The sequence below is a fragment of the Amyelois transitella genome, chromosome 12 (genome assembly GCF_032362555.1).
Source record: "Amyelois transitella isolate CPQ chromosome 12, ilAmyTran1.1, whole genome shotgun sequence".
Lineage (NCBI taxonomy): Eukaryota > Metazoa > Arthropoda > Insecta > Lepidoptera > Pyralidae > Amyelois > Amyelois transitella.
The window spans coordinates 4,235,601-4,263,353 of NC_083515.1; the positions used below are offsets into that span (position 1 = coordinate 4,235,601).

Genomic DNA, 27,753 nt, shown 5'->3' on the forward strand with positions numbered 1-27,753 from the left:
ACTTAGCTAAATTAGCCGTTCCAGCCCAAACCGCTTATTTTCCTAATGGAAAATATTTGCTGATGCTTCCAGGGCTGTCAAAACTTAAAGCTGAAAGACAAATTCCAGTTCAATCGAAATTGCCTTCTCTTCTTCATAGCTGCAAGAGCAACCAGCAATCACCAAAGGCATTTGTTGTTTCTATAAAGTTAATTGATTGTATTTACAAAAAAAAACTAAAATTGTTTTTCATTAAAAACGTATTTACCCAAATTTAAACTTTTTGACAGCAAGAGTTCCTTTTTATTTATTGACATCAAGAAGACATTGCCCCAATCAGAAGCGAACTGGAGCGGAGAAAAAGCGACATCAAATAGAATAATTAGATTCTATTCATGCACGATGCCTATAAAAATCTTGTGAAGATTCCATCATGGCACGTAATACATCGCAGCTTCACACCAAATCCAATCAACCCTTTAAATCCCAAAAGGGACAAATGTCTTTTTTTTCTTTTTACGGTGACTTGGTAATGATCGATTTATGGAAAGCTAACTCTTGCCAGCAATAAATTACCTTGTTTACGTTACGTTTCAGCAAATTGAAGAATGTTTATTCATCGTTCTTTTTATTTTTATGGCTTTACTGCAAATATGTGGTTAACATCAAAGCAACAACATAAAGGAAAAAGGTGAACATTAAAACACATATTAATACAATTTACTTGTTTTTGCATATAGTTTAAAATAGTATTCAAATTTTAAGTCATATACATACAATGCCTTTTTAATAATGCATTATTATCGTTCTACATTTTAGTGGTATATGTTGTTATTATGTTCAATCCAACATAATAACCAACATGCAGATAACTTAATAAAATATATTTGCTAAACTAGTACGGTAAAAAGTAGGTCAGCACTATCAACTATGATTCTCTTGGCGTCTGGGAAGAATGGCAGCATGTGAACCCATGATTCCAATGCTAGAGTTACGACACTCACCTAAAATAAAAATAACCAATATGTAATGACATTTCTAAAGATACTTAGTCTTATCATGTGAATTATCACTTGATATTTCTATTTTAAAAAACCTTTATTCTTTTGAAGGTGGTGCAAAATTCGTTGCTTTTTGTAGTTGGTGCTAAATTCGTCGCTTATTGCGGATGGCGCTAAATTGGCGCGGGCGATGCTGTGGGTTAAGCTAGTAGAATATATGGCACCTACCTCTACACGAGTATGCAATGCAGCGCAATGTGTGCAACAGTATAATAACCAGATACCAGATAATTTCAATTAGTGCAGCGAAACGGTGTGAAATTCACTGAACATAGTACATGCTCGTATTTGTCGAATATGTCGTATCTTAGCCGTGAGATAACTTGTCTCCAAATGAACCAGTTTCAGAGTTTAATATTGATACTATTTTAAAGAACGTTATACTTGTATCGCGAATTATAAATCTTATTATTTAAGTGATAATTTTTGGCAATGAAACAATAAATAGTATGCGAGAATTCCCAGCAATCCTATGTTATGAGCCATCCTTCCTGAGCGAAGCCTTATTTCCAAATTTTGTTAAAATCGTGTGAGGAGTTAATTCGTTGTTCAAATATTATATGTTTGTTCTTCCACCATACAAAAACCTCTAAATTTTTTTGGATTAAACTATGTTATAGAAAAGTCTTAGCTATATGTAAATCAGCAAAAAGCCCAATTTACACGAAAACGTAGCTTGTAAGATATATTGGATGCCCCACCTTCGTCTCAGCCCTATACGAGAAACAGTGCGAAATCCCCCTATTAAGCCCTTGGAGTAGTCCGAACATGTCTCCAGCGTGCAGGAACTCGTGAGTGGTCTCCGTGAGATCCGGTCGGACGGACACCACCGACACCACGCCGGAAGCCACCCAGTACATGCGGGCTTCGCTGTCGCCAGCTACTACTATGTAATTGCCTTTGAAAAATAACATTATTTAGCATATACTATAGGACGAGTGGTTTCCTGAAAACTATGTAACTATTTCAATGTAATCTTGCAGGTGGGAAGAACCAAAATGGGTTATTTACAAGCACTCACCACTCCTTAAAAAAAGAAACAAATTATTTAATTGCATGTAAACTCAGATATTAGATACATTACAGAGCGAAAGCGAACCCCAAGTTTTGAAGCCAATTAGTTTCTTGGATCAGGCGGGTGTACGCAATTACAAGAGTGAGAGATTGGGTTCAAAAACGTTCGGTAACGTTTAATACAATCATATAATACTTAATAATTACCCGGGAAAAAAGTAGTATAGTCCAGAGCTCCAGCCAGCTGTCGTAGAAATGCGTCTCCGGTGTCGCAGAAGATGTGACAGTTCCTCAGGTGGTGGCCGAACATGGCGGACATCAGTATACATCGCCGCACGTATGGAGTTTGGCTCAGAAGAATTGGCAACTGATACATTAAATGATAAAATAAAAAAAAGAAATGCTAATGCATGAATCTAAATGAACGAAGGATCCATCACAATGCAAATATTTCTAGAGGTGACTCTTGTTAGTCTACGCTATTGATATTTAGATAAGTTTTTTTATTGGCCTTTTCGGTTAATAGTTATGATATCTCATTACATATGGCATTATTTAAGAAGACTGAACAACTACGCATTTCCTTCCTTTGCTAAATGCATTCTTCCATCCACCAGAACATTTCAAAATTAGATGGCAACTTTTAAATCATAACTATAATAATAAATAATAAACCCAACCAAAACTTATGTCATTTTCATACAAACTTTTTAACAATTTAAAATAGAAATTACTTTACCTGCCGGCCTCGTTCAGTAGTCCAAAGTTGTTGAACATATTTCACAAACTTCTTTAGTTGATAACCTAAAAATAAGTTCTTTTTAACTATTCACTAAACCAAATCATCACTAAATAACGTATCTGGAGGGGAGTTGAGGGTGCACCTTTGACCATGATCAGTCAAATGTTTTTGAAGTCAGGTTTTTACACAAAGCGACTCCCGTCTGACTTCCTCAATTATAACAGTGAAACTTAACTCATATTGGATTTTAAATGCGATATGAATATTTACAAGATAATCCCTGGTTCTTCAACATATCAATGAGCTCAGTCGTCGACTTCTCGTACTGGACCATTGCGTACTTTGTCGAATATGCGAGTTGTATAGACGTGGCTACGACGACCGAAGCCAGCATTTTCCCGCTGATCAGACAGGTGGCGAGGATAAGCATAGGGAGCATATCATCAATAACGAACTCATCTCCGCCAGTCATCGTCAGCTCTGAGATGATGACGCTTAATGAGGAGACATAGTCCCAACGACGCTGTGGTGTGACCCTGTAGAAATATTTTCTGATGTATGCTGATTTAATATTGTCCATTTTGTATCGAGCCGTCAAAAAATTCTAGGTTTATAGAAAATTATATATTATATATACACTATAAGCTTTATAAGACCATGAAGAATTTCAGCTACTAACGATATATGAAAAAAAAATAGGAAATTAAAATTAACACTCTTATCTTTTTGATGCTCATTTTTATATTAATAAGCTGCCATAAATTACAATCCTAAGCTTGGAGATTTGATGTTTCCTTGTCGCATAATATTTGTAATCCAAATATTTGAGATGCCAAGGTCTAAAATATCCAATATCAGGAATTTCTCAAATGTTTTGCATAACGCCGAGGTCGAATTTAATAGAAAGGATATTTTATGTTTCAAGACGGTTGTCTTGACAATCAAGGCAAGACGCCTAGATTTATAGTTTAAACTGTTTAATATACAGTTGAAAAAACTAACTAGTTAATGCCCGTGGTTATTTTTTTCGTGAAAGTTTCGAACATCGTTCCGAGCACATTATCTCAGATTTACACCTAATAACAGTCAAATTCGTTCATTAGTTTCAGCTGTGCGTTATCAGACTCAGACTTATTATATGAAAATTACCCGACAGATATTAGCGATACATACTCATCTATGAGATGCATCTTGAGAGTCCTTATAATAGTAATTGGAGATAAAGCCATCATGGTCACCAGCCAGAAACACGTGAATGTGTGTATTATTATAATAACAACTATCAAGGTCATTGCACCCTGTAAATAACATAGTCAACCCAAGATTAGGTTTCATGAAAGGAAGGTATTACAGATATATATACCAATGTGTAACATAACTCTGTTCTATTATTGGTATTATAATCAATCTGTCAAAACCCCCGAAAATGCTAAATTGACATAGGTAATTCCTTTTCGGAGAGGTAGGTAGAGACTTGTTTTTTTTTCCATTTTCCACTAGCACATTATATTTTTTTTGCTTTTCTACCCACATTCATCAGTCTTTTTATCCAAGCACGTCGAATAAGGAGACAATTAAATTTTGCGTACGCCGTCATTACAATAACCATAGATACGTATCAGTCCTCTCTCCCGGACGAGTAGACAGGGACTAAATCTTTTTTCTTGTCACAATTTTTCCATACCGACATTCCTTTTCTTGCAATTTATAATTACTTACAAAAATATCTATGTACGTTATTTACTACAATATGTAAACAGATCAGAAAAATCTTTCTCAAATGGCTATTACCTGCAAGATAGTAAGGTTATTGGTAAGCTCAGCGGCTGTCTTATTATAGAATTCTATCAAATATGACAGTCGAATTATCTTGTTGATCCGGCAGTAGTGGATTACCTTCAACCGAAGTGGCTCCCTGAAATTATTTGTACATCCCAGAATAACCATAATTTATTTGATTAAACAGAAACAAAAATAAAAGTTGAAATTAATTTTGATAAAATGTTTATTTGATCCGACAGCAAATGGACATCTAAATCTTTTCCCAGTACAACCTCAGAGGGAACAATAAGCAAAACAGTTCTGCTTTTTTGAAGTTGGTTAAAAATATGTTCTTACCGAAAAAAGAAGCCAATGAACTCCAAGGGTGCATTCCCCAAAATATCAGCCCAAACCCATACGGCCTTTTTAAAATATTTTCTTCTACATTTTACGGGATCAATCAAAACGTCTCCATGCTTTGTTAAATAACCCTAAATAAGAAATTTAAATAATAATATCGGTAGTTATTTATATCTTAGATGGTTTTGTATAAATAATGACATAAACAAAATACAATAAGACTTTCTATTTATCTCTTCTGGTAGAAATCGTAGGTATAAGACAAAAAAAACAGCAGATACATTAAAAATCCCAAAGCATTGGGCTTAGTCTCAAGCAGACGGTAAAACTTTTCCGAATCTTTACACAACATTAAGGTGGGTATAACTTCATGCATTTTTATAAACTTTAAGGGCAACCCACTATGATATTCTGATAAAAGGAGACAGAGCACACCTATTCAATAAATCTGAATGTCCGTATAACATAAAATTTTATTCGTAGCAGGGTGACGTAAAAAACAACTACGGCTTTTTCGAAGTATCCCCGGAAATGGACGCTGGTGAATAATTAACTTACTTGATGCATCGTCAAAAAAGTTTTGATGTAGAAGAATATGTCGAACATAGCTTGAAGCCAGAAGAACACGAGGCAATCGTTCAGAGTGACAACTTCATACAGTACTACAACGTAATTCATTGTAGTTATAATACAGGTGAAGTATCCAAATCCCTAGGAGAAAATATATTATAATATTTTAACCTCATTTTATTTTCCTTCTCTCTTTGTGCAGGCACATTTTATGACAGAACTATACCTGAAAGAGCCATGAACCGGGTCTAAGGAGGTTATTGATGCTCAGGAAACTATAGTACGTGGCCACGCTGGTGCCAGATTTTGACTGACTGACATTTGACTGCGAGGTACTGGTGCGTAATATAGCAGATGCTGCGTACAGAAAAAACATTTGCTTTAATAAGTTTTTTTTTATAATTCCTGCAACAGAGTAATTTAAATTCCATTGAAATCGTAATATGATAAATATCTTTTTTATCTCCCACAAATCTAAACGGATGTACCAACCAACCTAAAACAATATTTGCTCCATTAAGAGATTACGACGTGCTAAATATAAAAAAATCTATTTTAAATTTTCACGCTTTATTGTGTGTGGATAAGCCTTCGTCTGCGAGGTAGACAGAGCCAACAGTTTTGAAAAGACTGATGAGTCACGTCCAGCTGTGTCAGCATAAATATAAATAAGAATTTTATTGGTCTATTCATTAATCCAAGCGAAATATAAAGCAAATAAAAAAAGATATACCTCCACCATCTCTGCTCGATTCACTTCTAGAGTCGCCAATTGATCCCAGCGAGTACAATTCCACTTCAGATCCCTCTGTAAGGAATAAAATTTCATTTAAACAACGGCCATTGCAAGCGACTCCACCCGAGTATAGTCATTACAGTTCTGATGATAATTTTTTTTCACGTGTTTATTATAACCCTTATAATGTTATTTCTTACTCCTGACAATATTTGTTTTAAAGTTCTTTGAAAATTTCAAGTTCATTTATTTATAATTTCTAATTTTTACGAATCTAAGTTGTTGTTTCAATTGACATAATTTTAAGTGTGATTATTATGTAAAAAGATACCTGATAACGAATCATCATTCCAGTTCATGGTTATGGGCAAAATGTAGTCCTTAGAAACTGCGAATGCCTTGTTCAAAGGTTCCTGAATTTTGGGGTAGTATTTGATAAGGTTGAAAAATGTCTGGCCAGATATAACAAGTAAATCAAGGCTGCGACTCGCGAAAATCGTCACTGACGAACAAGCCATTGGTTGCTGTAAGTTATAATTTATTTCACAATCAATATTATTATGACTAATCATCATTAAATATATATATATAAATCATTGTTTGGAAGAGATCCAAATATAACTGAGACCTCAAGTCTAAAGGTAAGAAAATAACAGTGGAATGATAGATACTGCTGGCATTACACATTCATCAATCATACTTCAGAGAATGATCATCTTGCAGGGTGGACAGAGGCACGATCAACTGTAGGGTTTAATTGCGGCTTCACCTGTTTGGTGGGGAGCCCAGGGAGGAGGAGCGCGACCCTAAGCCTACCTTTAACCTCCGCAACCATTACAGAGTAACTTACCAATATTGTACCCATGTATCACGAACCATGCATTAAATAACATGGGCATTTGAACCGAAACCGAACTAGCGTCTGTTGAGTTTCCATTCTCACTGAACACCTTTTTCTGTCTATCAATTACTGTCTAATCCAGGAGTGGCCAAATCAAATAATTACTCGCTACAATTCCTATCTAACTGTGACCCGGTTTACTAGGACCTAATGCAACTTGGATCATGATAATATATCACAGAAGCAACATTTAATGTACAGAATTCGTTTGCATATTTCCCCAAGGAGGCGTTCGTAACCACCTGTTACTTACGCGTAATAAACTTGTGTATACGTCGATACATTGTCGAAACTTTATCGTGACGGATGAGGATTCCCGCAAGATTCCCCTGGGACAAAAGCTCGATGATATATGATGCTATTTAATGTCTAGCAAAATTATTAGCAAGTAAATAGTTCGTTGAAAGCATTAATCTCGGGATTAATATCAGCTTAGTTCCTTTCGTGAAGATTGAATGAACATTATAAATAATGTATTCCAGATATAGCCGAAAAATATGTGATTATAAATGTGGCATAATAATCCAATTTTATTTAAAGCTTGCTTTTAACAATGAGTTTTTGCTAAGATTAATGAACTGTTCTTTAAATTCAACCATTTTACCATGTTATAAAGATTTATTGAAAACAGGCTATAATAATAGATTTACCTATTATTAATACTACTTGAACAGCAAGTGCAGCTATCATTCCACTCCTGAAGAAATCATAGCTACGAGTGCTACGCTTTGGATATTTCTATTCCTACTGTCGTAGCGTGCTACGAAGCAAGGATTCGTAGCACTTAGCTACGAACCGAGGGTTTGTCGGTAGACCGACGTAATATTTTTCTTTAAGGAATAACTAGCCAAACTATTGAAAAAATTTAATTCATTACTTTAAAATTTATTAAGCTACAAAAATGCACTTAACGCTAAAGTCATTCCCTGCCAATCAACCCTTATCCTCATCTTTCTCTTCAGTCTTCTTGCAGATAAAGAGAAAAATTCCTTACATAATCAAACGCAGTGTAAAAGTTTTACTACGTCACTTACCCCACTAAAGTTGCCAAACATGCCTCCAGGTCCCATACATGTTATCATTTCATTGTATGATGTCAAGACATCCACCTTTAAAATCATGAAATTAATATACCATGAAAAGAAAACAGTATTTTTAAAACACATGCAATTATTTATAACATTTTTATGTAGTTTGAATGATGTTATTTGAAAACAAAATGACAAATATCGACCTTCAATAATTTTAACAGACTTGACCCCAGATTAGTATTGAAATTATTTTAAGTATTGTAAAGACACAAAATACAACCTTGACTAAAAGAGCAGGTGTTATAAGCTTGTCGTGCCTGTTTTATATGTGTAAAGGAATAGGCAGGTTGCTATGAGGTGGAATCTTAAAACAATGCCTTGTCCGTCATGGTGGGAATCGCGGTTCAACAGATTCAGTTATGAAGGCCGTAGCATAGAAATAGCCCATTCAGATACATATTCTTAGACTGCGAATGTGTATCTGAGGGGGTGTTTATAGGTTTTATTTGCGTAAAGAAACGTGTTTTAAATAAAAAAGAAAATTTGAGGTATCGCTTGAAAGAGCAGCCTTCAATCTCTATTAATTTTAACATTTGCATAAAAATTCGCTCTTCCGAACACACACATATACTTTCCCTTTTATAATATTAGTTTAGAAGAAAGAAGGATAAGAAGAATTTGCTTGGCAAATAAAATGAGTTAAATCATATGGTACATTCAAAAAAGTATTAACTAACCTTGCCCCTATATATTATGTAAATATACTTTTGCACGTCCAAGCACTGTACGACAGTTTCTCCTTTGAGGAAGTACATTTCATCCAGATGTTGCGTAAAGACCCTGATGAAAGACCGTTCCACCTTCCCGAAGAGCGGCACTTCTCTCAAAGCCTTCTCGTACATAAAGACCAAAGTATCTTCCATCAGCGCAGAATGGAGACGGCGGCAGATTTGCTGAAGAATATTAAGAATTTCATATCCACCTCACACATGTCTAGTCCTACTTACTAGTTGCAGGATAAGGAACCTCATGAACACACCATAGGGTGCAATTTAAGTTGTTTTATACGACAAGGAATAATGAATGCTGATAAGACTTATGTCATCTTCCCTCTACCTGTACTCGTAAGATTATCCGAAGTGAGTGGGGAGAAAGTTATATTTCAACGTTCCTGAGTTCCGTTTCGTGTTATAAGGTCACTTAAATTGCACTCTTCGATGTCTTGAAATTTAAGTATGTATCTTTGATTAAAGCAGTAACGAAAAAGCACAGAGAGCATAGAGACAATTAAAAAATTAAAAAAGGAATTAAGAACATTTATTGTAGATTTTGATTCCAGAGAAAGTGATAATGTAATAAATCAAAATATTCATTTTACTTCATAAGTCAAAGTTGCAAAACCTTATGCATTTTATTTTTTAATTCATAAGCATGAAAGCGCTTCCTTTTATTTAAATTTTTATTTAAAATACGTTCATCTTTTTGATTGTGAGAAATGCAGTGTCGGGTTCGTCGGCGCTATAAAAAGCTCCACAGATAAAACATAATAAAAATGGACGGAACGAAAAGTTATTCAAACAAGCAAACCTGAGCGTTGCTGCCATTCGTCCTCTTCCACACGTATTCGAAATATTTCAGAGTTCTCGCCGTCAGCGTCGGATCCACATTCTCTTGGTACAAAAAGTTCGCCAAATCTTTTGTTTTTTCCTATATAAAACACACGGCAACGTCATGAAAACTAACCTAATTATGGTGTGCGATATTTTTAATGGCATTTGCAGTTCCGCCTCAGGTGTTCTCATATGAAAGTTGTTTTAGTATCCATTTATGTGCTCGTTTTACGGTAAAGCCTTGTTTATCATTGGATCACAGGAATTTTACGTGTGGTATATTGGTTAGATATAGGTTGTTGTTTGGATTGCGTTTTCATTATTTTTAATGATGTTGTGGCCTGGCCTAGTTAATCAAATTTTATAAAGTAATGGCATATGTAGATATTTGCGACTTCTAGCAATCAATAAATATTGCAAAGCTAACCAGTTGAAGTACTTATGAGATATTTTAGTTACAACTTTTGAACCATAGTTATCCCAGAAGAATCCCAGACCTTATAGGTCTGGGATTCTTCTTTAAGACGTTGAGCTAGCAACCTGTTGCTAATCAATACAGCTGAACCTGGCCTTTCAGTTCTTTCGAAACTGTTGGCTCTACTACATACGGCATAAAAACTATGTATGTACTAACTGAATGTTCGAGCAAGGCGTGCGTGGAAGCAGAACGTGTGGATGAGACATAGCCGAACATGAAGGCGAAGTACAGGCAGCCAACTATTTGAAGAACCATGGTTAGCCAGACCTCCACGTTGTTTGACACATTCACCGGGGTACAGCCGCATCCTGATAACATCGTTAGTTCATATATTAAAAAATATTATTGGCTTCTTATACAATATTATTTCTGAAATATAAAATCTACTCGTATTAGTTAGTAAATATTATTTTAATTAGATACTTCGATCAAGCATTATTATGACTAGGAGCAAAGTTTTCATACATTTTTATCGTATGTACTTACCGACAAATATTTGAAAGGCCCAGAAAAATGTATATGCGTATTCAGTGACTGCAACTGCAAATGAAAAAAAGATCCATCTTCGTACACTCGTATACTAGGTATCGTATGATAAAATTTTAAAGGTTACTCTTGAATTATTTTTCAAATTCAGACTTATGTACATAATGTTTTATTTAATTGTATTCTTATTTACACAAATATTTGTTTAACAGAGAATAGAGAACCATTTCTACCTTTAACACATGTCTATTACCCTAATTTTTTAAATATTCGCACGAATCCATCAATCACAGTACATATTTAACATTTGAATAAACGCTTACATTTTTGCTCAGGCCTGGCTGGTGTATTAATTATTCTCGAACATACCACCATAACATAATTGGTGGTGGAATTCGTTTGCATTCGTGGGTCAGAACAAGAGTTGACGAACAGACAAGCTGTGGCGAGGTTGACGAAGGTGACCGCTATGGGGAGGAACTTCATCAGCACTACTGCGAAGTTGACCTGCATTATATCACTTTCCCAGTACGTGAAGGCACCGGTTATTCTAGTTAGCTAGAAAAAGAATATTTTTGACGTATAGTATACGTAAAAAAATTATATAATAATCTTTAATCTTATTATCTATAATTGAAAAAGGTGGAATCGTGGCGTTTAATTAAACTGAAAACTTAAATGTCAAAAGGTTACAGACAATTAGATTGTAATATGTGTCCACCAACACATATTACAATTACTTTGGTCTATTTGATGTTAACAAATTATGAAACTTACCAATAACATTCTATTCAGTCTAAACATGTCTAAATTATTGTTCTCATTCACTATCCGAACCTGCAAAATGAAGCAATTAGTAATCGGATCCCATGCTCATTCGAATAACTATTCATGAAAATGTTGTTAATATTACCACGTAAATGTAAAACATATTCCATTTTACAAAGGAACGGAAATAAAAGTACTGCGGAATACATGAAGCGAATAGAAAAGTGCAGTCGAGTACGTTTCGGTTCGGAAATAAAAAAAAACCATTACCAATTGTTCAAACGGAAAAATGCTGACGGCGTCGAGTAAAAACGCGTGTTTCAAATATCGGGAGACCGTTAGTAGGGGATGAGTGACCAATACAGAGTTTTCATTGTAGTAAGCGACGTAAGCCATCACTACGACGTCGAAGTATAGAAATATATCAGTGTAGTAGAATACGCCCTGGTGAATGTGTTGTTTTGTCTGTAAAGAATAATATATTTATCTTTGTGAAAAATATTTAGATGAATATTAATGCTCTCTTTGAATTAATCTTCATTACTTATTAGAAAAGGTAATGAGAGTTAGAGAAATATCTCTCTAGTGGATAATTAAAGATTGTTACAAAAAATAATGATCACATAGCATATACTTACAGCCATATTGTAAGGAATAATGGTAACGTAGTACCAGGCAAAGATAAAACGTAGTGAGCACCACGTCTTCAGGAAAATTCCGTGTGGGGTAATACAACCAGGTAGAAACAAGTATTTCAGATATCTTAAAGCAAAACAACAAAATTATGATCATTGACATACACACCCTTTTTTATTAAATTTATATGAATATAAATATAATAAATATATAAATATGTTTTAGAAACTTGTTGTCAATATTAAATGTATTTCCCGTTAACAAATGAGTTTCATAGGATTACTTATTAAATTCACATGAGTTAAGAAACCTTATTAACTAATCATATTGAAATTGCTACTATTTTAGGGCATTATATTCTTTAAAAAAATATTCGGTTTTCGCTCTTATAATAAATCTTTTGTAACAAGCACGCATACCTTTTATTTTATTTGAACGCAAAAATGAAAGTGAAATAAGTGCTTTAAAAGCAAATTTTACTTGTAAGACCAGGACGTAAGAGAGAAGAAACGTCAACTTTACAATTTATGATCATCTAAGCCAATTTTCTTATATCCAATTTTCTTTTTCGTAATGGTAAGGTTACGTGCTTCCCATCTATTACGGGCTAATATTCTGACAACTCAATTACGGAAACCAAAATCCCAAGTAAAATATATCCTGAGGGATAATTTCCTTACGATTTTTAATAAAAAAATGCAGTAGGCTTTCCTCATGTTTAATTAATGATATTTTATTCGAACAACTTTTAAGTTCTGTCGAATTTATTTTCCTATCTTTTTTTTGTTTTTAAAGAAAATCTGTACTATACAATGCGAAAGTCTGTCTACACTTTTTCACGACTAAACTGAAGACCGGATTGGAATGACATTTTATAAGGAAATAGTTAAATATATGGTAAACCGGGAACTGCTCCCGGAAAAATCTATTTGATAATACTTCAATCGTGATGGTTTATTATATGCTTTGAGTAACATCTCCAACTGCCTACAAACCGTAACAATATCTAAACTTAATTACTACTCACGAAGAACTAACATTCGAATATGTGACCCACCTCATGACCCCTAGACCTTCGAAAGCGCTCAGATACTGCTCTCTCCCGCCGCGGTCCGACATAAACACGAAACTTTCCTTTATCTCTTGCTACAATAATAAGTTAATGTTTTATCTACAGATTAATCTCACTGATGATATCTAAAATATCGAAAGTATCGATATTTCTAATCTTCATATCATAAATATTATGTGTCCGTTACACTTTTACGGTTAAATCGCTGTCTGTCTGATAAGCACTTACAGTTCAATCGCGGAACTGATTCTGGTGGTTATTTTTTAGTGACTCCATGATTAATTAAATGAGGTCCAAACAGCCTATACTTTTTAGGCTTCGAGTATAATATAGATTTTTTTAGTTAAATGTTAAGTTCTTTATTCGAAATCATCAGCCAAATAGCAATAGCATGCTATATGGAAGTTTTTAATAAACTAATACTTTATGAGTTAGTAGTGGAGATTGGTAATGTTACAGCGGTAAAGACACTTATAGATCCAAAACAACAGTTACTAGTTACTAAAATAGAATATATGTCACGTAGAGAACAAAAAACATTATCTGGAACTTGACGAACTAGTAGATAATAAGTTATCAATGTTACCGCTATTCTGTTTGTTTTCGAGTCCAGTCTACCACTCAACGGTTTGGCCTCTTCATAACATTTAGCTCTTTCCTGTATCTCTGGGTCTTCGATTACCTACAATACAAAAAGGAAGCATTTGTTTATATTTATTTCATCAATCTTATGCACATATCTATCAAGGTTAAGCTGTAAGAGTGAAAAACAAATATATTCATCATCTCCTTATTTCATCATTCAAGAAATCATCCGACAGAAGTCTTAAAACTAGATCATTTCCAGATGGTACTTAGAATTTGTGTAACCATGTACATTTTACAAAAAGAAATAACTTCGTTTTAAAAATTTTTCAAGATAGTACTTTCGCGCTTTTCCTGGACTAAAACAACTTTCAACTGTCACAGCGCGCAACTTATCAAGTCCCATTTTAATATTAAGTTACACTATGCATTAGAGACGTCTGGTAGTGTTATATTAAATGCATGAATCACCGTGATAATGGGATGACTAATATCAGGGAATGTGCCCCAGCATTGCACCAATGTTCTGTATTCCACGTGCAGTAATATGCAATTTGTTGTTGTCATGACTGTGTACACCTGCGAAATTAAATTTTGTCTTATTCTTGTGATAATACAAGAGTATGGATGCGTTTAGAATCCGCGACGTGTAGACTTGGCTATGATATTGTATAAGAGTTTTATTCGAATTGAGCAGTTTTGATACAAAATTGAGATCCAAAGGCAAAGTAGCGAAGTTTAATAATAAAAAATTAAAAAAAAAATAGATAATTAAAAAATAAGCTTAAATCACCGATTTAACAGAAGGCAGGAGCTTTTTATAATATTTTAATAATCATCATAAATTTCACTGCCTAATTTTACTATTTGAGAACTTACTTTAGGCAATCCGAAAAGCATTTCAACGTCTCCAAAATGACACCCGGGTCCAATTGACTTTTCAACTTTTCCATTGTTACTAAGCAAATTACAATGGCCCTGAAATATTTTTTTATAACAATTATGAGTAAGTATATATTTTACGGTAAAGTACTCTTATTTAAAAATACGCAGATAAATAGCTGATTTATTTTCTAATGAGACTAAAAAATATTACTCTCAAACTTTTAACTGTTTTCTTATCTACAAGGCTCTTAGTTTGTGCTTTGTAAAGACATATGTTATTTAATTTATATTCAGAAAAGTTTGTTGAATTATAAGCGATTCGAACTGCAACGCTAAAGTTCAAAAGTAGATTTAGTTTTCGCAAGTACAACTAAGTAGTTTACACTTGGTTGAGCCCACAAAATTTCGATGGAGTATCTTCTACGCCCCTTACACATTTATTTAATCACCGTAAAAGATAATTCTGGAAATCTAACATGCGAAAGAATTTCTCATAAGACAAATTTCCTATTTCATAATTTAGTTATAAGCTCCAACCGTTTCGTTTCCTATTAGATACCTTCTGTAAGATATACATGTCGCGTCCAATATCAGCAGCATGTTGCACCACTTCGTTGTCAGGCAACACTATAGTCCGGGAGTTAGCTGTGACGGTCTGCAGAAAATCGCGGTTACAACCCTGGGAATATTTAATTACATATAAATACAAGGAATGACATAATACAATAGCTGAACGTTGCCTTTAACGTAACGGATATAGACGTGATCATATGAACATAACATGAAGAACCAGAGATAAAGGACTACGTCATCACAATTTTCAGCTGGTAAAAGACGACTAAAGAATTAAAATACTAACAATAACTAAGCGAAAATTAAGCATAACAATCTAATTTTTAATCACTTATCAATTTTTTTACTTTAAATATAACATCAAGGAAATGGAGTGAAATGAAAGTAATTACTAAAATTTATTTTACCAAAAGAGACTTCACTTTATTTTAACAGCTAGGTATAGAAAATATTTCTTATATAAAATGTTCATTAATTCTGAATAATGATTCTCCAACATCCCGGTACCTGATGTTGATAGGCAACGCAAAATAACTGCATTACACTGATGCGTATTTTAATCAAATTAATTTGGTTAATGATTCCTTTTATAGGCAATAAATAAATAAAAGACAGTTAGATCTTTCTATCACGCGAGGGATATAGACATGATTACAGAGTATGTTTTAATGATATGATATCAGGACTTAACAAAAATAAAATACGTTAATAATTGTAAATGTGCACTATAAATTCAGCCAAATCCATTTAAATTCTGAAATATCTTTGAATCTTCGAATACCCTTCTTTTCAGTTTTTGTGTGTAAAAACCGTCAAAAGGAAATACATGAAAAAATACTTTTAAAATTTCTTATTGAGTAGTTATTTCAAAGGTGCTCATGTGAATTCATGACTTAGGTATTTAATCCATAACACCCTACACTAAGAATCTGAATTCACTTATTCAGATTTCTATGGGTTACATTTTATCATGACTCAAACAACCAAACGCCTTCTTCGTGCACGTTGCGTTATCCATGACGTATCCTTAAAAAATACTGAATAAAGTAATTTAAACTATTATACTTACCTGGTATCCTAAAAATATACTGAAAAAGGTAACTTAAACTATTATATTTTACCTGAAAAATTGGGCAATACAGCAACGTCTCCACCATTTCTACAGAAAGCACCTCTTGCTGAATGTTCGTGGACATGTCTTTGAATATCTCTTTCGTTGATACAGAGTTGTTGTAATACCTGGTGGCATATTAAAAACCGATCGGAATATCCTATGTTTCAGTTTAAACATTATAATAAAATAAACTTTCGATCATCGTGGTCTGTTACGGTATGGGCAGATTGTCTATACGACCTGTATAATCATTCCAACAATTTCATAAAATACCTATATCTTCTTTTATTGTATGTCTGTTGCTTATAAATATGTTAATAATGAAGTAAAACATCATGGTAGTTTAGGTAATATAATTAAATAAATTAAAATAGGTACCATCTAGACTAATAGTAGTAAATTATATGTTTGAACCTTTAGAGAATACAGTATGGTGAAGGTGAAAGAACGTAAGTAAGACAAAAACAAAAGAAGAGTAAATGACTAAGGTAAATATATTCTTACCACTGGACACCGAAAAATTTCTTTACTCTCGCCTTTATCTTGCCACTGACATGATTTACTGTTAGAAAGTAGAACAGCTCAGTCATGGATCCCTGCAATTTTTTTTTTGTAAAACTTTGAGTTTTGCAAAGAAAATGATTGTTAAAATGGTATGTCATAAACACACATATATCACGTATATAATACTCTTACGGGGTGGATAGAGCCAAAGAAGAATCCCAAGTTTATTAACCAAGATTATATATCACGTATTTATCGTTAACGAGATTTAACCTAACTGTAGGTTAAATCTCGTTAACGATAAAGACCCGAAGGTCATATTTAGCTACGTTATGTATAAATCATGGATATGAGATTCATAGATAGTGTAAATATAACGCAAGACTATAATTATTCAGATTTATGTGTTCAAAATTAACCAGCAGTTTCGTTTGCACGAGCGCTTTGCTCGGTCTTCCAAGTGAAAATTATTAAATTTATATAATTAATATTAATGCAAGTTTGTTATATATTTCGGAAGATTCAGAAAATAATGAAGGAGAAGTGGATTTTACAGCGACAGTGTATACCTTACCTTGAATTTCAATTTCCTTCTGGTTTCAAGCACGTAAATGCTACAAATTTTGGCAGTGTAGAAGCAATATATGAAGCCTCCTATAGTAAACATTATAACGACCTGCAAATAGAATATACTGTGCTTGACCGGACTGTAATTTAAATTTTTGATTCAAATAAACAAAAATATTGAATTTTGTTTTGTCAAAAATTCAACCTTATCCTAAAATATATATTTTGAGATGAAAATTTCATAAAACTTAATTTTACCCGCAACTCCTATGAATATAAAAAAATTAAATTTCATTTAGGTTAACCATGCGGTTATAAAATTACATTAATATATGTTCAGTGAAAACGTGACAAACTTTACCATTTATAATACACATATGTATTAATATATATTATAAATAACCAACCACCCAAAGGTTGACTGGAAGAGATTGCTTTAGCGATAAGTCCGCCTTTGTACCATCCATATCTGCTTTGTGTTGTTTCGTATGTTTTACTTTTATGGTGCAATTAAGAGTTTTATCTATCTATCTATTAATATAATTAATATAATATTTATTATACATATTAATACATATGAATGATGAATTTAAATAGAAAAATAAAGCACACACTATGAGCAAGTCCCGTACACCAGGAGCTAGGTCCGAGGAGCCAGTGAGAGTGAAGACCGAGGTGCCGAACGCGAAGGCGGACACCATCGGTCGCTCGTGCCGGGCGTTGTTGGTCATAAACACTTTCGTCTCCCAGTATATCAGCTGGGACATCCACGATTTCTAGAAACAGGGTTTTAATATTTTCAGGACATTGACTGTTAATCACTTGGAGGTTAAAACGTTAACGCTGATAATTTGGCGTGAGTAAATCACCTATCCATCTAAGGTTCATATATTTTTCTTATAAATAAATTAATTTGAGTACTAAAAACCTGACTCACCCAATTCAGTATCGTGGTCAAGATGTAACCGAGAGCCAAACATTAGACGCGGTTCCGGAAATAAGACCCCGTTCGCTTGTAAGATATAACAAGAACCGGGACTTACACTAAGAGCGAGGGTAGAACAATAGGTATTGATTTGTATGTTCATTATATTTTGATGACCTAGCAAAAGGTCAGGTCAAGATTACCCGATTACCGCCAAGCTTGCATGAAGAGAGTTTTGAAGCAAAAGAAGTATGCAGAGATCGTGGCAAGTGGAAAGATGTAGTTTCTGCTACCCCTCCGGAAAAGGCCTGATTTTATGAATGTATGTATTTATTACATTTTGCTACTCCCTCTCATCTTTCCATGTTCCCGGTTGAAAACCTCGTCTCTTTCTTCGGGGATCTGTTTTCGGATGTTTACAATTACGAGAATTTGTCTTACCTCGTAACATAATTTTCTTGGACAAGCGTACAGATATAATAAACACCCGGCCCAGTAGCAACAAATTATGAATAACAAACTGTGCTTCACTAATACTAGGAGCTGAAATAAAAAGAAAGCAATAGTAATTTCATAATATTCTAGGGGAGGTCAACTAAGCATTAGCACATAATTATAATAAGTGCTACAGACCATTAATTCTGTTTATTATTTATTTAATGAGCTACACAATTACGAATAATCCAGACAATACTTATTTAAATAAATAAGCATAAGCAAAGCCTATTGAAATATAAATAACTAGAGGCCGCCCGCGACTTCGTCCGCATGGAAACCCTATCAATCCCGCGGGAACTCTGGGATAAAAAGTAGCCTATGTGTTATTCTGGGTCTTCAGCTACCTACATACCAAATTTCATGGTAATCGGTTCAGTAGTTTTTGCGTGAAAGAGTAACAAACATCCATACAAACTTTCGCCTTTATAATAGTAGTAGGATATTATTTGCATAAGCAAAGCCTATTAAAATATTTTTATACTAGAGGCCGCCCGCGACTTCGTCCGCATGGAAACCCTATCAATCCCGCGGGAACTCTGGGATAAAAAGTAGCCTATGTGTTATTCTGGGTCTTCAGCTACCTACATACCAAATTTCATGGTAATCGGTTCAGTAGTTTTTGCGTGAAAGAGTAACAAACATCCATACATCCATACAAACTTTCGCCTTTATAATAGTAGTAGGATTTCAATAGGCTTTGCTTATAAATTAGGCTTGTAAATAATACCTACACTAGAAGCCTACTCAAAAAATATATAATTTTCCTAAAAAATGCTTACGAAATATGATAGCCGTAAATTCTAGCTTCCTTAATCAAGGACTTTAATAAACCATCGTTATAAATCGATGGCTCAAAGACAAAGCCAACTCAATTTAGGATGACCTACATAATCTCAGAGATAGGTATTAGAGCGATACCAAGGCTGGCAATCCTGATTAAATTACCAAAACCTGTTGAATATCACGGACCGAACTCCAAGTAATTACCTACGAGCTAGATTTAGTAACTTAGACAGTTAATAAGGTAAACGACATACAATTCTTCACTTGGCTGGAAAGTTAGACAAAAATGCATTGTATAAAAACACTCGTATTTTATCAATATTTCATAACTTTGTATACAACCCTGACTGACAAGTGGACTGGCAATGAATTCCTATAAACTTTCAGTTCACCAGTAGTACAAGTTTTATACTGAATAAAACACTAACGTACAAAATATGGGAACATCTAAAACACGTATTCTAACAGTAAAATATTTTTAACTTCACTTGAAATGCTCTAATTTACCTTAAGATGAGTATTAAAATTTTTCATCCATTTGCAGCAGTAGTCCCAAATGTGCCACACTTGAAGCATCGGGAACAGTTTGACCACTTGACCGATGACTGACTTGTGACTGGGGTCGAAGGTGTCGGAGAAGATGTACAGCGGGAATACTGACAAAACGTCCAGGTAGAACCCTACTGACGACATTTTGACCTCTGCTATCTCCCTTACTGTTTCTTTTTTGATGTTCTAAAATTGCACATTTTTATAAGAAATAAATAAATAATTATATACGGGATAAATTACACAGATTGAGTTAGTCTCGAAGTAAGTTCGAGACTTGTGTTACGAGATACTAACTCAACGATACTATATTTTCTAATAAAATACTTTTTTTTTTAATTATTCGATAAACATCCATGACACAGGCCAATCAGAGAAAGTTCGTTTCTCATCATACCCTAGCCGGCATTTGAACCCGGGAACTCTGGTGTCACAGACAAGCGCACTTCCGCTGCACCACACAGGCCAAAGTTACTTTTGCATGAGAAAGATCTATGTGTGTATTGTGATCTTTTCAATGCCTTATTTCGAATTCATCAATTGTATTAGGGTTAGCGTTATGGTAACCTTTCACCAAAAACATGGAATAAATTGAAAACACATTTTCAAATTCAAGCTAGACCTAATACAAACCTAGTCACTACAAATATTATATTTACCAAATAGTTCGTACCTTCTCAATAATAGCCGTGGTAAGCTGAATATAAAGATTAAGTAACAGCCCAGCCACAACAAGAGTGCTGAAGGCGATTTCAAATTCTGTTCTTTGTGTTTGCAAGGCATAGTATGGGGAGAAGGCACACAAGTATAAAACCATAAGGAAATGCGCAACATCGAACATGTGAGTCTGAAAATGTAAATATTACTAAATTTATTATTATTCCATTATGAACTATTGTAAAACATTACTGAATTTATATCAAAATGTGGTTATACATCATCTCGTCCTTTGCAAGTAAGATTGGTTAGCATGTAGAATTTTGTATGCAAACATTGTTATACTTTTATCAATTCCAACATAATTGAAATTGGATAAATTGTTCATTGACGCAAACAAACTAACTACCAATTTTACTTGACCATAAAGCAAATTAATGAATTGCAAATTTACTCACGTCCATAACTCTGGCATTTAATTTATTGTTTTAATTTGCGATATAAATTATTATTTAACAAAGATATAAGGACTGATTCGAAAATATATAGCCTTACCTTTGCTTATAAATTGTTATTGCAAAATGTTTTTAAAATACAATAACCGATTAAAAATGTACATAAGTTACAATAGTATATATTTAATAGCACATACAAAAGCTGTATTCGGTTGCAATATCCATGGAAAATTGGCCTTTAAACATATTTTGGGCGAATCGATAGTTGTAACTTTACTAGACATTTGATATAATTCCAAATATTCTGCGGTGAATTTCGGCTGCCGCACATTATTCTCATCTATAACAAATTATACAAATTGGTATCTGTTACAGCCCAACAATGAAATTTTAAACTAAATTGTGCTTTAATACCTTTGTAATACATGTGAGAATCGTCTACGAATGTTGGGTCTTCTTCTTCGATGCCAGCCAAATTGTCTTTAAGCACTTTCATAGGTCTGTAACGAGTTCGAATCAGTCTTGAATCTCCTTTGTCGTATTCCTCTATTGCTTCCTAGAAATTCAGACCCGGATTATTAAATGGATAAACTACTACTAACTTAGTAACTACCTATAATTAAATTTGTTCATGAAAATATATGTATAGTCTGCTATTTATGATACTTAATAACCTTAATTTAGAAAAACAATTTATAATAAAAAATCATCCTGCAATTCTACAAACTGAACAGTTAAAATGCGTGGAAGTAGAAACTATATTTACGGGAAAATCATTATTGAATCATTTTTTTCATTTGCTACAACACAGTAAGAGAGAAAAAGAAAGTCGGACCCTGCTTAAAATGGTCAAGACAGAAGAATAAACCTTCTTTATTAAAATAATTTTATCTTACACAAAATTTGATCTCCACATATTATGTAACCTACCTGCCTTTGCCTCGATTTCCGCAACCTCTCCATAATTTTGTTCCTTACATACGTCAACATAGTAGGATGCTCTTCTGCCACTCGCATGAAATCCGTCCGACGCAATACCTGCAATGGATATTAAAATTCATTTCATATCGCAATATCACTTTTTAGAGTTCCGAACATTTATGCAAAATTAAAACCTGAAATTGAAATAAATTAATTACATACATACATATAATCACGTCTATATCCCTTGCGGGGTAGACAGATCCTACAATCTTGTAAAGACTGATAGACCACGTTCAGCTATTTGGCTTTAAGATAGGATTGAGATTCAAATAGTGACAGGTTGCTAGCCCATCGCCTAAAAGAAGAATCCCAAGTTAATAGGCCTACCCCTTAGTCGCCTTTTAGACATCCATGGGAAAGCGGTGGAGTGGTCCTATTCTTTTTTGTATTGGTGCCGGGAACCACACGGCACATTAATTTGATATAACAAACTGATAATAATAATAGAATGGTCAGAGTTGATAGATAACAGGAGGATAAAAGATGTGCATAACTGAATCTTACTTATTCATCAAATGTCATCATCATAATTTGAGGGTCTTCGCGGTTGCATCCTTAGAAGTAACGAGTTGCTTACAAATTGTATATGCGGGGTTGTTCATGAACGTATGGCAATCGTCCTTACTCTATTCCCCAGATTAACAGATAAAATAGAGAAGAACTTTTGTGAATACACTAGCCTGTGTGAATCAGTTTAATCAGAACCTTGTTGAGGTTCCTTGATTTATATTAACATTCTTTCAATACCTAAACAGCAAGATTTAAAAGTTAAAACTTGGCCATGCACAGAAATTTTCCTCAGACCTCTTCCGATTATACGGAATCCCAAAAGCGTGGTTTGTACTCACTCTTGCCGAATTCTTTTTAATATATTTAATGGCACTCGCCTGGATCTCCACGTAAGTAGCCGCTTTTACCGTAACCTTTGACGGGATGGAGAAGAATAAACTCAGCTCGCCCAGCACCTAAAATTTTTACGAATATTTTCATATTCATGTCTTGTTTTTTACGAGATCGTAGATTGATATAAAAGTGGAAAGATCAATTCTCAAACCCAGCTATCTCTCGCGAACTTTAAATTTGGTTTTGCAAAGAAATTTAAATTATTATAATATCAAAATTTTTTATTTTTTAGTTTAAAAATGTCCATGTTTATTTTTCAGTTCGGGGCACGAGCAACTTATAGATATTTTGTCACAAATATTCAGTGCAGCTCCTTAAATATATTCATTTTGTTCAATATTTGAAATTCTATGGCGTATCTACAAAACGTGCTATAAATATAGGTATGAAAAAATAATGCCGTGTGGTTCCGGGGAACCAATAGAAAAAAGAATAAGACCACTCCATTTTTTTGTCATGGATGTCGTTAATAGCGACTAAGAGGCTTTTATATTCGAGTTTTTTCTTTTAGGCACTAGCAACCTGTCACTATTTGGATCTGGATATGATGGACTTTATCTTTAAGCCAAACAGCTGAACGTGGCCTATTCTTTTCAAGACTGTTGGCTCTGTCTACCCAACAAGGGTTATTTGAATGTATGAAAAAAAATTAATGATCAAACGAACTTACCTGAAGTGAAGTTCGATCACAATTATGTGAGCAGCTTCATTCGACGCGATTTATTGTTTACATGTTGTAGTATCGCTTCGAACCACTAGCCCTGCACGTATGTTGAAAGACATTTTTTTTTTTTTTTTTTGTCTACCGTCCATTTTTCCGTTTCCCCACCCGAGCCCAGGTTGTCGGTGCGCGCCATTGCTTGTTCATTTAGTTTAAAGCCCAATTATTTTACATTTTTATAACACTATAGCTGTTATTGGGGTGGGATGAATTTATTAATTCTAGGGAAGGGTGATATCTAAATCGCGTCGAATGAAGCTGCTCACATAATTGTGATCGAACTTCACTTCAGGTAAGTTCGTTTGATCATTAATTATGTTTCACAGCTTCATTCTTTGCGATTTATTGTTTACATGTTGTAGATGTTCAGAGATTAAAAATGTAAAATAAAATATATGGTAAGTATAATTATTCTTTAATATTTTTTGTAAATATTCATACAAAATCATTTTTTTTTTTTTTTTTTTTATTATTATTAGTTTTTAATAATTAATTTTAATTTTTCTGGTTGCATGATGAAGAAAGTATACAATTTGCAAATTGATCATTAGCAATGATATCTCTGTTATAATGTTTGGCAAATACTGACGAGGAATCACTCCAGCCAGCTGTTCGGCGAATGGTATCTAAACTAATTCCTAATCTATTCGCGGTTGATGTAGACGCATGGCGAGTACTATGGGCAGTAAAAAAGGAAGTATCAATACCACTTTGGCGAAGTGTTTCTTTTATCCAATGACTTAATCTTTGAGAGCTTAGTTTTGAATGTGGCTTTTTATAACTAATAAATAATACATCGCTGTTCCTGATACCTAATGTTTTGTTTAAGTATGCCTGTAAACACCTTGCAGGACATATTTCTGGCCGTAAATCAAAAAATGGTAACTTAAGTAGCGGCTGAAAGCCATCAGGTCTAGAAGTTTTTATCAAATCCGGTATTTTAATAATTATTTGATTTTCAAATGAAGTAATATTGACTATTTTTATTAATGATAATGTCTGTACACGATGTGCAGTTACTAATGCTAGTAAAGTGATGGTTTTCATAGAAAGAGTTTTTAAACTGAGATTTTCGTTGGGCCATTGTTGGGCTAGATAGTTTAAGACCAATTGTGGGTCCCATGTAAAGTTATATTTTGGTTTTGTAGGTCTTAGTCTAAAAACTCCTTTCATGAATCTTTTTATACTATGATCATCTATAGGTTCTCCAATCAGAAAAGATATTGCAGATTTGTGAGAATTAAGGGTCCCGTAATTGGCTCCTTTATTATAAATTTCAGTAAGGAAGTTAATTATATGTGACACTGAACATTTGCTTGGGTTTAAACAATTAATGTTGCAGTATTTTAACCAAGCTTGAATACCACAATTATATTGTTTGTATGTATTACCAGATATAGATGCTAACATAATATCAACAGCGTGATGGGAAAATGACTTATTCAGTAATGTTTGCCGGATAATATCCCTGCAACTAATTTCAGTGTTTTGTGTAAATTGTGGTTCGACCTGAAAGGAGATTGAAGTAGGTTAACATCAGGGTCAAAATAAATTAGATTCGATATAGCTAGTTTTTTAAACACAGGAAACCATGGTTGTGTTGGCCAATGAGGGACTACGACTATTCCTTCTGCTTTATCCTCAATGATTTTTTGCATTATTTTTGTTATCAGAGCGAAAGGTGGAAAGGCATAAAAGAACATGGTGGTCCATGGAATTGTAAACGCGTCAATAGCCCAAGCTTCAGGGTCGTTTTTCCATGCTACATACAAAGAACATTTTGCATTACAACGACTAGCAAATAAATCTATTTCTGGACTACCTAAATTACTTGTAATACGATTAAATGCCGCTTCATTTAATTCCCACTCAGTATCCTGCATTTTTTTTTGCGTGATAAATAGTCAGCGTTATAATTTTCTTTAGTGTGTATATAAGATGCGAATAAGGTTAATTTACGATTTTCGCACCATGTCCAAATTTCTTTAGTTAAATTATTTAAATGTGTAAACTGAATACTGCCCATTTTGTTTATGCAAGAAATAGCCGTTACATTATCTAATCTTAATAATATTCTTTTATTATACAAGTTTTTTGCAAAACATTTAAGTGAGAGAAATGCAGCTTTTAATTCTAGCTCATTAATGTGGCAGCGTTTTTCATCATCTTTCCAGTGACCATAACTTTTATTATCACTACAATATGCACCCCAACCTGTGTTAGAGGCGTCAGAAAATATTTCAATATCATAGCGATTCGATTTTAATGACGTAAAACCCTTATCAACATGATCTAGCCACCACTGTAGATCTTTTTTTATTACGTTATTTATTTGTACAGTTTGTTCATAGGATGGATTATTTAGTAAACAGGAATATTTGTATCGTTCTAATTCTTTTACATAAAGCCACGAGTACTTAATGGCCGGGCAAGCCGATATTAGTAGGCCAATTAATTTTGCAAGGTCACGTAAACTACTCATTTTAATATTTAAATTTTTAATTAGTTTGTTTTTAATTTTTTGTTTTTTGTCTTCTGGCAATGACATTGACATATTTTCAGAATTGAATAAAAACCCTAAAAATCTACATTGAGTAAGAGGAAGTAATGAGCATTTTTCAAAATTTATGATAAAACCTAAATTTTCTAGTAAATTTTTGGTCATTTGTGTGTTATTTACACACTCTTGAAAATTGCTTTCTATACAAAGTATGTCGTCCAAATATATGACAGAAGTCATATTGTGAGATCGCAAGAATTCCATTACTGGTTTTAATAATTTTGTAAAAACATAAGGTGCGGTACACAAGCCGAAGGGTAGGCAGTTAAATTCGTAAAGTTGACCGTCAAATTCAAAACGTAAATATTTTCGGGAAGATTTGTGAATTGGTATTAAAAAATACGCATCTTTTAAATCGATTGTAGTCATATAACAATTTTGAGTAACTAATTTTGATGCTGTGCGATAATCTTCCATCTTAAAATGCGATGTATTGATAAACTTATTTAAGCGTTTTAAATTTAATATAAATCTTTTATTACCATCAGGTTTTGGAACAAGAAATATACTAGATAAGAATTGACCTTTTTTTGGATTACATGGGGAAATTGCCTGAATATTAAGTAAATGGCTGATGCAGTTAGTAAAATCTTTGTGATCTTTGTTTGTTGTCGGGTAGGGATACCCAATACGATCATCTGGATTAGAATGGAAAGGTATCTTATAACCTTGCACCCAAGATAATATATTTGGATCTTTTGTTATTCTTTTCCAATTAGTAACAAATGATTTTAATCTACCAGCGTACGGTACCTCAGAATTTATCTCTTCCGCTGGTTTCTCGAAGAGCGCGAGCGATCCGTGTTGCGATCCGCGTAGCGGTCCGTCGTCGTCCTGCGAGTGCTGCCTCGCGGTGCTCCCTGCGACGATGACGGGGTTCTCCAACTGGTGGTGGATGTCTTGTCCAATGTCTTGCGGTGTTGAGGCTTGGAGTTTAAATTGTTTTTGTTTCTTAATCTGAAATTGTTCTTATTGAAAATTGTTTTATTGTTATTTTTTAATGTTTCACCAGACCGTTGTATGGTTTTTGCAGTTTTTAATTTATCTGTCAGGTTTTCTCCAAACAAATATTTGTCTCGGGACGTTTCCAGCAATGTTTCCTTCATTTCAGTATTAATAGAATTTATGACGTAATTTCGTCTTAGTCTGGTTTGCGAGTGATGTATGTCGCATAAAATACGACATGCATCACTTATTGGTTTTAAAATGCTTTGTTTGGACTCCGCATTGACGTTGGAAATAACCAATTCTGTTGCTGTAGCCAATGCAGAAATAGCTACCCCAA

At 33.8% G+C, this 27,753-nt stretch overlaps 1 protein-coding gene across 3 annotated transcripts in view; it reads right to left on the bottom strand.

The window, feature by feature from the left end:
* Positions 1-780: 780 nt before the first annotated feature.
* Positions 781-27,753, bottom strand: part of LOC106141179 (uncharacterized) — a 32,953-nt gene continuing 5,980 nt past the window's right edge. The window contains exons 6-42 of one of the 3 annotated variants that reach the window (XM_060946956.1): positions 23,172-23,249; positions 22,231-22,338; positions 21,715-21,856; positions 21,498-21,640; positions 20,862-21,035; positions 20,147-20,374; positions 18,800-18,901; positions 18,048-18,209; positions 17,441-17,542; positions 16,867-16,958; positions 16,370-16,487; positions 15,235-15,354; positions 14,670-14,768; positions 14,262-14,369; positions 13,792-13,887; positions 13,191-13,279; positions 12,136-12,259; positions 11,768-11,962; positions 11,507-11,566; positions 11,053-11,287; positions 10,730-10,783; positions 10,400-10,551; positions 9,743-9,862; positions 8,893-9,108; positions 8,159-8,233; positions 6,555-6,747; positions 6,221-6,295; positions 5,714-5,844; positions 5,476-5,628; positions 4,915-5,048; positions 4,588-4,711; positions 3,970-4,094; positions 3,067-3,332; positions 2,794-2,858; positions 2,262-2,421; positions 1,742-1,938; positions 781-983 (exon numbers count right to left, since the gene is read on the bottom strand). In XM_060946956.1, coding sequence (XP_060802939.1) covers positions 870-983; positions 1,742-1,938; positions 2,262-2,421; positions 2,794-2,858; positions 3,067-3,332; positions 3,970-4,094; positions 4,588-4,711; positions 4,915-5,048; positions 5,476-5,628; positions 5,714-5,844; positions 6,221-6,295; positions 6,555-6,747; positions 8,159-8,233; positions 8,893-9,108; positions 9,743-9,862; positions 10,400-10,551; positions 10,730-10,783; positions 11,053-11,287; positions 11,507-11,566; positions 11,768-11,962; positions 12,136-12,259; positions 13,191-13,279; positions 13,792-13,887; positions 14,262-14,369; positions 14,670-14,768; positions 15,235-15,354; positions 16,370-16,487; positions 16,867-16,958; positions 17,441-17,542; positions 18,048-18,209; positions 18,800-18,901; positions 20,147-20,374; positions 20,862-21,035; positions 21,498-21,640; positions 21,715-21,856; positions 22,231-22,338; positions 23,172-23,249 — 4,929 coding nt within the window. In that variant the 3' untranslated portion in view covers positions 781-869. Of the gene's footprint in view, positions 984-1,741; positions 1,939-2,261; positions 2,422-2,793; positions 2,859-3,066; positions 3,333-3,952; positions 4,712-4,914; positions 5,049-5,475; positions 5,629-5,713; positions 5,845-6,220; positions 6,296-6,554; positions 6,748-8,158; positions 8,234-8,892; positions 9,109-9,742; positions 9,863-10,399; positions 10,552-10,729; positions 10,784-11,052; positions 11,288-11,506; positions 11,567-11,767; positions 11,963-12,135; positions 12,260-13,190; positions 13,280-13,791; positions 13,888-14,261; positions 14,370-14,669; positions 14,769-15,234; positions 15,355-16,369; positions 16,488-16,866; positions 16,959-17,440; positions 17,543-18,047; positions 18,210-18,799; positions 18,902-20,146; positions 20,375-20,861; positions 21,036-21,497; positions 21,641-21,714; positions 21,857-22,230; positions 22,339-23,171; positions 23,250-27,753 lie in introns of those variants that run through there. The other 2 variants (XM_060946955.1, XM_060946954.1) reach the window with 2 other exon arrangements.